A 12,251-nucleotide genomic window follows, 5' to 3' on the forward strand; every position below is an offset into this window, starting at 1 on the left:
AAATAATCGTTTTATTATATTATTGTGAATTTACAAAAATCATTCTTAGTTATAATTTAGATCAATTAACTATTGTTTTTATGTATACTTTTTCGCTTCTAAACATTTTATAATAAGAGTATATAGTGTGTCTTCCCTAAAACAATATAGTTTCAGGATTTTATTATTCACCAGACTTTTAAGAATATTTTTCCTCTCTACAAACTTTATTGAAGATTTACCACTGGGTCCTCACACAAGAACAGCAATAGATCTATAAATTAAAATTGTTTTTTTAATAATTTTGTAACGTAACTTTATAAATTAAAATACCATACTATTTTCTTTCTATATAAATAGTTTCTCAAAAGTTTTATAATACCGTTTCTTGAATAATTATCTAACTAAAATAAACTGATCAACCTGCAACTAAGTTGCATTTTAGTATAGGGAAATATACTTTTTAAACGGCGTATGTTTTAATCTTTCTCTTATTTAATTTGTTGCGTAGCCATATAGGGTTTACAACTTGAAATATTCAAATTACTCTGACCCAGCTATTGTAAAAGAACTGTTCATTGAAAAAAAAAGTATTTTTCCAAACTATTTTGATTTATTTTAATGGACATAAACTGATTATTTAAATATATTTTAAATTTTATTGATTATTCAAACATTAACGCTTCCATATGTTTAGGATAATTAATTAATGTCTACTCTTTGTAAACGTACAGTCTGATAGTTCTCAATATCAATCATAATACATTTTCTTCATATTATCAAATTCCACTTATTACATTTGTCCAAAATAGAGGTTATTTTAATGGTAATATTTGTACTGTATTTTCTTATAACGATTTTTTTAGTATTTTTCTTATTTTTAATTTAGTATTAGGATTTTTTTATAAACACTTTTGTTTAGTATGGTAATTTTAGAACCTGATCTTCCTGATTTTATTACACGGTCTGTGACTGAAAACTATTCTTTTGCACTATTTATGAAAATGTTTGTCACGTTTGTAGTCTAAGCTACTGACTGTGCACCTTGCTCAGGTCCTGTGTTTGTCATCTGCCTGCAGCCACTGTTTGTTGTTTGCTGTTTGCTACTAACCTCTAATTCTGTTTGTTTGTTTGTGCACAGTGGATCTCACCAATGGGCAGCTGACGCCAAACAATAACACTCCATTGCTAACCCAGGCTTTATCAGGTACTAACGTACACTTCATTTATATTAAATTATTTTTTATTTATTATTTTATATTATATTAAAATATTTTATGTGCAATTTAGTAATTCACATCATGTTTAGCTTTTATTATAGCAATTTAATAGTGTTATCAAAATTTAAATTATATTACATTTATCAAAATAATAAAATTAATGGTTTTTTTTATAAAATATATTAAGAAATATATATATATATATATATATATATATATTTCTTTATCTTTTTTTGTAACATATCTATAAAGTATTAAATTTATGAATATAATACATTTAATATAACTTACATTTTTATAAAGTTATATGTATATAGAGTATACTTTATTATTAGTATTTTCTAAAGCTTTTTATTATGTTACTTTATAGTAAATAATTTTAAGGTTATAATTAATGGCTACGCAGTAAAGTGTACTGTTGGTACAGTGGTATAATATTGTTTGTTCACATTATGAATGTAATTTATTATTGAATTGCGAAACATTGATCTATTAATATTTAAGTGGTTGAGTATATGTGATAATACATAAATGCAATTTGTGCGGTAAAGTTTATCGGTGATAAGCATAATTTTAATTTACATCATTTTCGGTTTCAGTAATTCGTCCCCGACATTAATTTCGTCATTTAAATTTTAGCTCAACTAAAGCATTTATGTATCTACAATATTCTTAAAATTCTCGAGACAATTTTTGTTTTTATAAAAAATATGCTACTTTGTTTTATCTCTTGGTTTCGAACGAATGAAATCCCTGTTTCATTTTAATCCTACAAGTGTTTCTTAATCCAATTAAATAAGACTAAATGTGTTTACGTGCCACACAAAAGGACATTTTAAGGACAACAAACACGAATGTGTGATGTGTGACATGAGCGATTTATGTGCTAAGAGCTTGGGAATGAACTACGAAAAGCCGTCAAAGGAAGACGAAGCCAGGAAAGGATAATAATAATAATAATAATCTGTATTGCGTCAACAATTATTAGATTGCATGCATGCGTCAAGTACATTCATAATAATATACAATTCCATTGCAGTTATTGCTATTTAATTGTATAATTTAATTGTATAACAGAACTGGGGGTTTAATTTTACTTTTGTTTCCAATAGTTTTCAATAATTTTCATCCCAGCAACTCAACATGAACTCTTCAACGGAGTAAAACGCCTTTGACACCAGGAGGTGTTTTAATCGAGATTTGAAACGAAGGATAAATAATAAGATTGTTACCACTCAAATATTTGATCCTTTTCCTGTATTTGGCTGATTTACGCACGTGATATGCACTAAGTAAATGCTTTTGTGTTACTCTTGTTCTCCTGCTAAAATTCATAGGAGACGTCGATGATAGGCCACTGAAATTACAGGCTTCTTAGTTGTGTGGAAGAGGCCTAGTTGTGGTTTTTCTAAGCAACGTTTTCTTTCCTAAGGTGAAAACCCAGTAAATATCGAATTTTATGATGCAAAGCGTTTCCTTGCTATCGTGCACGATAAGTTTCCTTGATATGCTGCACGATAAATTTCCATGATATCATCGTGGAGTGTCCTTGATATCTTGCACGACGAGTGTTCTTATCATAGCGCACGAAGAGCTGAATTGTTAAAGTGAACGGCGAATGGTTTGGCTTAGCATAAAGGTATGGTTTCAAACATGCCTAATATTTGGGTACTCCCAAACCAAACCAATTTCCTCGTAAAGTTTACCACAGGTCCTTATCTCTTTTGTAGACCAGGAGGGTGTACCCGTTAATATCGTGCATCCAGCTCTCTTACATTAAACCTAGTATTATTTAATTTCCAATCACACCTTGGCATCCAAAGGACGCTGAATTCCACATGCATACCTTTTCGTGTGAAAGAATAACAGCGAATACTTTGTAACAGTAACCAATGTAATGAATTTAAACTATCGTATACGAAACGGTAGATACGCCAATTGCCAATTCACGATTAAAACAAGTCTAGGTGTCATTTTTATGTTGGACCGACCCGTTAATAAATATGGGAAGAAAACTGCACTGTAGTTGTCCCGAAATTCCCTCCGGTTTGTTTTAAAAGTGTATAATGATAACAAAACATTGTCGCCGGAATAAACGCTAAGCCGTAAAGCGAGGGACTTACCTTTGACGTCGTTGGTCAAAGGACACAAAACCAGAGAGTGAAATATTGAAATGATGTTTGTGCGGGGGTTGTTGGGCTGGGGGGATGGGTGGGTCGGGGGGTGGACACGTCGAGGCAGCTCAGCGTTCAGCCGACCTGCTAGTGTCGTGTCAGAGGAAATAATGCGGTGGCGCAGACAAACACATTCTTCCCACTTTGTGTGACGTCAACCTGTCAATTCATGTCACAAGATGCGACACAAACATCGCTTATTAATATGCAAGCTCCGCCCCCCCCCACCCCCGCCCCGTAAACCCATCGAGTCGGGAGCACCCCTGCTTCTCATGCTCACTTCACCCCTTAACTGCAAAGCTCTGGTATTTAATTCATCGAATGTGACATTGACCAAAGCTCACAACATGTTAAACTACTTCCATTACAAGTTGTATATCTTTTATTCGAACTATATACCCCATAGTTAATAGGAATTAGAAAAAAAATATTGTCACATTTACCAACAAGCTAATTTATACTTGACATTGCCAGCAATGAATTTTCTGGGATTGTTTCATTTGCTCATATATTCACGATATAAAATTGAATACAATATACCGTGGTGCCTTCTCTCTGTTTTTGAAAATCCAGCTTTGCTAGTATGCTCTTGCATTAGATCTTTTGGAGACAGCTGCTTTCGACTTGGAAAGAGAGAAGATCAGATCTAGGAGCCGATCTTGAATATTCAAACCAACCCTCCTCTTATTTACTAGTATACAATGTTATGCACATCAAAAATTATTTTTGTTTGCTTTCCTCAAATCAGATCTCAATTATCATTTGATTAAACTGTTGTCATACACTATTATAACTCACATCTGCCAGAAGAGTACTGCTAGTATGACGAGTAGAGAGAGTTATCACACCACACTGAGGATTCCTATATAAGTACCACTAGGGTGATGTAGGTCAATCAAACCGTATTTTGGTAGTTCTGTCCTAGGCCAGTGCTGTAATTTGTGACATCCGGGATGGTCAAATGGGGACAGCAATTTTTTGACCTCCTTGATCCCAAAATGTCCAGTTAAGGCCATGGAAATTATTTCTATTGTGCTTATTCCATTTCCATCAACTGTCCGTCTTGTTGCAGTGATGAACAACTACCAGGCTGCAGCAGCGGCGGCGCAGGGCTACGGCCCTCCAGCCAGCCCTCACACTGTGACCCCCAGGCCGGGATACCCCCCTGCTAACTCCCCTGGGCCCGGCCCTGCCCTGGACATCTACTCGTCGAGTGGCGCTGACAGCGTAGCGGGGTACGTGCAGGCACCCAGCCCCCAGCCTCCAGGCTTCCCCGCCATCGCCGTCAGTCGGGCGCCCATCAACTACAACCCCGTAAGTTGCTTAACACTCCTACTCCAACTTTCTTGTCTGTAAGTGTGGTAATGGTTTCCGAAACCGGAAGGGATATTGGCTGTCTAGTGCAAAATCCATCTGTTTGCATTATAATCGAGATGGCCGGTTATAATGCAGATCAAAAGCTATAAACCCAGGTACAAAATGGAAAATTTAACAAATGGTGATATTATAGTATTAGCCAATAGGGTATGCAGCTGAAGGGCCAGGTAGACGCATCATATTCACGCAACCCCACACTCACGAGCGGTTTAGGCTAGTTTGGCACCTCCCCATTGTTCGTACGGGTTATCCAGTAATAGCTTAGACTTATGAGCAAGACATGCTCTTAGGCAATTTCAGGGTATATGTTTGTTGTATAATTATTTTCGTTACTATATATACTAATCACTTTAGGGTAAACTTACAAATAACAAACACCTCAATTGTATTGGCGAAGCACAGTAGGTGACTAACAGTGCAGAAATGTGGCCGGCCCTAGTTCTCTCCTCTTGTATGTTGTGTGGGGGGGGTCATCGAGTGTGTGGTTGTGAACCTATCTGGGCCCAGTCGCACTCCCTATTTGATTGTACTATAGCTTCCAACTTGAGGAGGGCGAGGGCGTATATCATTCTCCAGGATTAGCGTTCATGTCTGTGGAACACCGTTGTAAACCATGCTATTCGAGAGTTCCTTTCAATTTATTCAGAAGTGGTCTCAGATGATTTGTGAAAATGCCTGTACAATGTGACAAAATTATTCACGTTATGCGCTAGAATAGTGAGGACTGGAGAAGGGGATGGAACAAACGTTCAGGTGGTGTTATTAAAAGTAGGTGGGGAAGGATTTTAATTGACACTAGATGTCCTTTAATCAAACATTTCATGTCACCCTTGTGATAATTTCGGATTGCAGTGTTATATATAAAAAAGGTTAAAGGATTTTGTCAGTCTGAAATTTTGTATGTTACAAAAGTTGAAGACTTCCCTCTTCTTCAGTTGTTAACAGATCTAAGGATATTTTCAAAGTTATACTGTGGCTAATTGAACGCTATATTTTTTGTGCTTACTTAACCTTATGCCTTAAAGATTTTTGCTCCTGAAGGAGATGATAGATTCCAATCCTAGAACCGTATGGTTCTGATTTCGCAACATACAACGATCGCAAATTTCGAAAATCCTTTTCTATCCTTTGCAAATCTAACGCCAATGACACACTTGAAATAAAGAGTATAACGGGAGAGGATCTTTCATTGTTACTATAAGGGGCAGATTATCAAGTCTATTTTTTGTTTTATGGCCGGAAGTTGATGAAGTTAAAATAGCATTAGAGCTTAGATGAAATGTGCTGTAAAACAATCGATTGCGCTTTGCCTACATGTTCGAATACTCGGACACTCTGTATAATTGAAACTTCTAACACGGATGGTGAGCTTTGATTTACACACACGCGTGCAAAATTTGATAGTCTAGCTATAACGGGTCTCGAGATATCGTGCTGACATATATACAGTGGGTACACATGCAGTCATATTTCACACACTTGAGTTAGTAGATTTGCTCACGCTCTGCAGACAATGAACCCTTATTCATAAATTACAAACTCGGTGTATAATTATAATTTTTGTGTTTTATTGCATTTCATGTAAAAAAATCTAAAATTACTTTCTGAAATCATTCTCATAACATAGAGAAAGGACCTTTGTTTGAGTCCTGAGCCACATTGTAAGAGTTTGAAATAGTCCCGTTTTATGTAATGAGGCCTACATATCACATTGGTCTATTAAAATCTTCACGTGAGTTTCGCTTATCTGGTTTTCTAGAAATGACGTCGAGGGAGAGGGGGTTATCCACCCTTACTATGAAGTAATACCGATAGTCACTCCGCCTGCAAGGGCCTAAACGTTTGAAACTCAATTACTTTGTAAAAAGTGTGACACAGAAATATTTTTCAAGATCAACTCTTCAAATTTTTTGATCAACGTAAATTTTACGTATATTCATTCTTCACCTAAAATTTCCCCCTCTAAAATCAGAACATCCCCGAAACCTTGGGGAGAATTATATATTTTACGTCATGTGGGGTTTTGCACGCTACACTTCCTGGGAATGTGATTCTCGACATGTTGTTGTCTTATTTGACCAGTTCGATGCGTTCTGGGTTTGCCCGAAATTCAAAAAGGGAATTTATAGAATCTAAAAAGACTCAAATAACATTACCGAATTGTAGGCACACTTGCAGTCAAAACTAAAATGTTTGACAGAATTTTCACTAAAGTCTAGAGCATTTAATAAATTCAATTTGTTTTACTATATAATATACACATTCATTTCTATGTAAATTTCCTGTGACGCAAGTACAAAATCTTTCATAAATTTTCTTTATTTATAACAACTTAGCAAATTCTTATATTTCGCATTTTTACTAGGATCGGTAAACACTTTCTTGTTGACTAGTTTTTTTGTATAAAGTTTGGACCTGCTTACACAAAAATAGAAGCTGTTGTTATTTTTTAACAAAATCATTAATATTTAAAAAAAAAAAACACAAACATACAGTTAAATATAAATCTTCACAACCTTGCTAAAGCAACCAAAACCAAGATACCGTAAAGCAGAACACCCCTTAGACAAATAGTTTATATATGTTCTGTAAAGTTAAAACATAACGCAATAAATATAAATAAAGGTAATGCATCTACACTAAATTTATTTATTGGATTATTATTATTAAATTCCAAAATATATAGATATTAACGCAAAGAGGGCGCTATCTATTTTCCGAACATTTAAATAAAAAATGCGTTATCCGATTGTTCCGTCTCGATTATCGATTGACGCGACATCGAGTTTGCAAATGGGGGAATCGAAGCCTAATTGGTTAACTCATTACTAGTGGATGATAAATATTAGCCAATCGATACTGATTAAATATCGAACCTCTCTTGCAATTCAATATCAGAGGTACTGTCCGTCGTACAAGTTCGATAGTGTTTAACAAATGAAATCTTGTTTCTTCCGTGTACATCTGTATTGAAGTAGCTTGTCAATGTTGATCACAGTCTGTTCTGTTTGCCCCCTCCACGTTCGGATTTAATTGAATTTCAAGCTTATAATCTGCCCTTTTGTTGCCCTATGAGAACCGGATACGGTTTGGCGCTTTTCGGTGTTTTTTTTACACTAAAATCGACCTTTTACAATCGTCCTCATGGTAGAACTTACTGATCATTTTTGCATAACTTTACCGAATATGACCTTCAGAGCCTAAAAATATCTCTCGTTCCAAAGTTTTTATACATGCTATCTGTTCAGTGTTCTGTACTTGTATTTATTAACGAGGAATTGCTACTGAGGTTCCCCCCCCCTCGTGGTCGGGGGGGGGGGTGGTATTCCGGGGGTCCACGAACATGTACATTCAACAAGTTGTACATTCAATATAGGAATCAATTTTTTTAAACATACAATTTGGAAAAAACATAAAAAATGGTAGCTATTTAATATTGACATTTAAGGTTGATTTTAATGTATTCGATTCAGTTGACCAGCTTCTACGTTGACGAAAATTACGTTCCTGAGTATTTTAAGAATCTTGAACAAAATAAAGTTATTACAGACATTATAAATGTATGTATTTTAAAATGAAAATTAGGTTTTATAAAATAGTGCAGTAAAATTTATCTTAACTTATAACTTTGAAAACTGCAGTCCTTATTTAACAAAATACATTATGTGGAATTTCCAGTCTATCATAATGATTTAAAATCTATCCACATGTGTAAACAGCAAACAGCTCTCATTTTCCACTTCAAAGAAACAAAATAATGAATTTACACGTATATATTTCGTCATACAATTAATATTTGATTTTACGGCTAATACTATTACAAAATTGAGATCTGGTTAATTACGGCCAGTACAGTTTAATTGAAATGTACGTTATAATCATCGGCAATGAGCAGAAATCATTTACTAGTTCACTTAATGAAGTTGCTGATTGTTATGTCGAAATCTCAATCCCATCTTGTGTATGATTTGAAATTTCAAAATCCAGCGTTCCCTTTAGTTTAGCGATTTTTACGGTATGATTTCCTTATATCTATATCAACCGATTTATTTAAATTTTATTTGAGTTTGTAAACTTCCTTAGCTTATATTATGGATTACAGTTTCAAACCTTGATTGTTCCCCATCTGATGGGAGATTCGATGACGGCCTAAATCCAAACAGCAGAAATTCCGTTTTAATCCAACAATCCAAAAGTGCATTCTCACAGGTTTCATTCCCAGAATGAATACACAATCGTCACTTTACCATAGCAGTAATTAATTTAACTCAGCAAGCTGCATTGTTTATTAAATCCACGAAAGGCCTATTTAGCAGTCAAAGCTTTGTCCACGAAACATTTTCCCCGCCAAATAATTAAAATATTTGATGAATCGGAACCAAAGATAATTACGTACCACAAAAATGTGTGTGTCCCGACCTCCTGTTATGACATGTGTGACCACCAATGTACTCATTTCAATAAGAATAATTAATTTGGATTTCAATAATCGTGATTCCAATCAACTGCTATACGTTTAATCTGCGGCTCATTATGCTAGGAGTCATATCACCAACATGTAATAATAGGTGTATTAGATATGCCCGGGTGAGCGCCTATATGCCTGACCTATAAGGTTCGATTACTAATGAATTATTCCATAACGTACGTTCCAGTTATCTTGTTTTTCTGTCTAGCACGTCATCCAATCCGTACTGATCATTAAATTAATTACTTTCAAACACAAAATTTAATAATACATATTTCAAAACAAGAGGAAAATCAAACTAATTATTTTAGTTAAAAACTTTCGTATGATTGTACGAAACGTAACAGTAAAATTTAAAGATCTGCACGAGTTATCACGTTAATGAGATGTACCCAAGTATTCAAAAAATTAAAAAAAAAAACGCCAAGTTTTAAAACAATTATAAAATGCAATATGTAATTGACGAATTTATTTTTAAAATACGTCATTGAGATTAACTATAACTACCACAAAAATATTGTCAACATCCGTTTTACAACGAGTTGTTTATGTGGTTAGATTATTGCCTGAGGTAATAGGTACCGGTAATACGATATCGGGAGAATTCAAATCTTAATAGATCACATTATTTACTTGTTTACTTAAGCCGATAGTGTAACATTTCTCTTGAAATGTTAGGATGGTTCTATAAATTTACTATCACCAGGCAATATATTTACCTACAAAATTAATAAACTTTTTACTAGTTATTTTTTTACAAATGATTGTTAACATTTATAATTGATTAGAAATACAAAGAAAGACGTATACAATTTTGACGAAATCACATATTACATTCTGATATAAATAGCATATGAACGGTGAATCAAGCATTGCAAATTTTGTTTATAACAAGTTACATTTTATTATTGCGCTATATTTTCAATTTTTTGATGGGCCGTGATTACACAAAAGCTACTGATGTAATAGTTTGACAACAGGTTTAACTACAGGTAGCTAATTCTTATTTAAATGAGAACCTCTGAAAAAATATATTTGGAGAAATCCTACAATAAAGCAGACTATTACCTGTAACATTGCCACTTCTGGCACCAGGTACATAAATATCCCTTGAAGAAGAAGTTGGACAAACATTCCTATTTATTTCGAACTTCTGCAACTGTTTCTGCAAGTTAAGCTTTAATAAGTACTGCGGTATTTGGTCCACAAAAGAGGTACCTGCAATTTATGTTCGAAAACAAAGGTTGAGTGAGGGGTGGGGGGTGAGTGGGGGGTAGGGGGTGCGGGAGACATAGCCCGACGCTGTCGGTGTTTCACACTCGTTCAGTCTATCCTGAATTATTATTTTAATTAAAACTGTTGTTTGAAACAGTCCCCATGAATATGTTATGAGGCACAGAAATCGACTGCCCGGGGCCTCCCTACCGTCCGCTTATTGCACACATACTTTCATTACTCTACCTCTTGTTATTAAATAATGTTCCGCAGCCAACACTCTCACTTTGATCATTTTTGGCCAACGGTGCTACTGTGTATATTGAATTTTTTTCCTCTGCGCAGAGAAATTTCGTCCCATATTCTCGTAGTTTTGTAATTATAGAACTTTATAAGTTGTAGGAGGATCCATCCCCCTTACTTCGATTACTTAATAATATTTTACGGCATGAGTGAAGGCGAAGCCTTTTCCTAACACTCCTGAAGGAATAGCTATGTCTCCTATCGTCCTCCTTTGTGACCTTGGGCTAGTGTTTACAATAAATTTGTTTTTTACATTTTACAAAAAATAAATATGCATTAATTTTTTGTGTTACTATGGCTTCTAGAGAGGTCCTGAACAAAACTTTACTGCCAAGAATTGCTAAAATTTAAAAAATTTAAACATTTTTTTCTTTTTTTCTTTTTTTAAATAGCATTTATGGCATTTACTATCCGTTTCGAGGATTCGAGCCTACCTACTTCCTCAAGCGTCAAAAAGATTTTACGACATAGACTAAGGTTAAAAACGCACAAAAGATACATAAAAACTATATAGTGGCAATGAACTTCCCAAACACTTAAGTAAATTTGACGACAAAAAGGGCGTAAAAAAGTATACACCTTGTCCAACAACTGCATTAAGTACATATTTGTGAGAATGAACCCAAGCTATGTAACTGCATCGAGCAGTCAAACGCACCAGGGAAGATGGAGGACTGGGGAGAAAATTTCGATCTTTTTCTATTTACTTTTTAGTAATGTTTATATATAATGTTATTTTGGAAAAACTAAATACATAACTTTTGGTGGTAAAGTACGGAAACATATTATAAGCACGAGTCTGCCTAGTACAATTCAAACCACAAATAGTAATAGTGATAATGCTACAGACATAGGTGGGATATACATAACTTTGGGTGGTAAAATACGGAAACATATTATAAGCACGAGTCTGCCTAGTACAATTCAAACCACAAATAGTAATAGTGATAATGCTACAGACATAGGTGGGATATACATAACTTTGGGTGGTAAAGTACGGAAACATGTTATAAGCACGAGTCTGCCTAGTACAATTCAAACCACAAATAGTAATAGTGATAATGCTACAGACATAGGTGGGAAATTCCAAAAGCGGAAAAATATTAAATAAGACTCGTTGTAATATTATTTTGTGTGTACTTTTCTGGAAAACGGAGCTACGGCTTGCATTTGTATCCAGGGCTATTGGGGGAGGGGGAGAAAACATTTGAGTGACAATATTGCTTCAAGTTTTTTGTCAGTAATTTCAAATAAAGAAAGAAAAACAAGAAAAGTTACCGGTGATATGTGATGTTTTCTAGATTCGTAAAATGTTGGATTGATTCAGGTTAAGTTAGTTTAGGTTAGGTTAGGTTGTATTTTATTGTTAGTTTGAGTTAGAGTAGGTTAGGTCGCGTTGGGTTAGGTTATGTTAGGTTAGGTTAGGTTGTATTGTATTGTTAGTTTGAGTTATATGAGGTTAGGTCACATTGGGATAAGTTGGGTTAGCTCATGTTAGGTTAGGTTGTATTGTAT

The 12,251-nt window shown here is 34.6% G+C and overlaps 1 protein-coding gene across 12 annotated transcripts in view; it reads left to right on the forward strand.

Moving 5' to 3' along the window:
* Positions 1–12,251, forward strand: part of LOC124367080 (RNA-binding protein Musashi homolog Rbp6) — a 1,248,673-nt gene that overhangs the window by 1,217,304 nt on the left and 19,118 nt on the right. For 10 of the 12 annotated variants that reach the window (XM_046823725.1, XM_046823720.1, XM_046823721.1 and 7 more), the window contains 2 exons: positions 1,121–1,186; positions 4,446–4,687. In XM_046823725.1, coding sequence (XP_046679681.1) covers positions 1,121–1,186; positions 4,446–4,687 — 308 coding nt within the window. The remainder of the gene's footprint in view (positions 1–1,120; positions 1,187–4,445; positions 4,688–12,251) is intronic. The other 2 variants (XM_046823728.1, XM_046823732.1) reach the window with 1 other exon arrangement.

This window comes from Homalodisca vitripennis, chromosome 8 (assembly GCF_021130785.1).
Source record: "Homalodisca vitripennis isolate AUS2020 chromosome 8, UT_GWSS_2.1, whole genome shotgun sequence".
Classification (NCBI taxonomy): Eukaryota; Metazoa; Arthropoda; class Insecta; order Hemiptera; family Cicadellidae; genus Homalodisca; species Homalodisca vitripennis.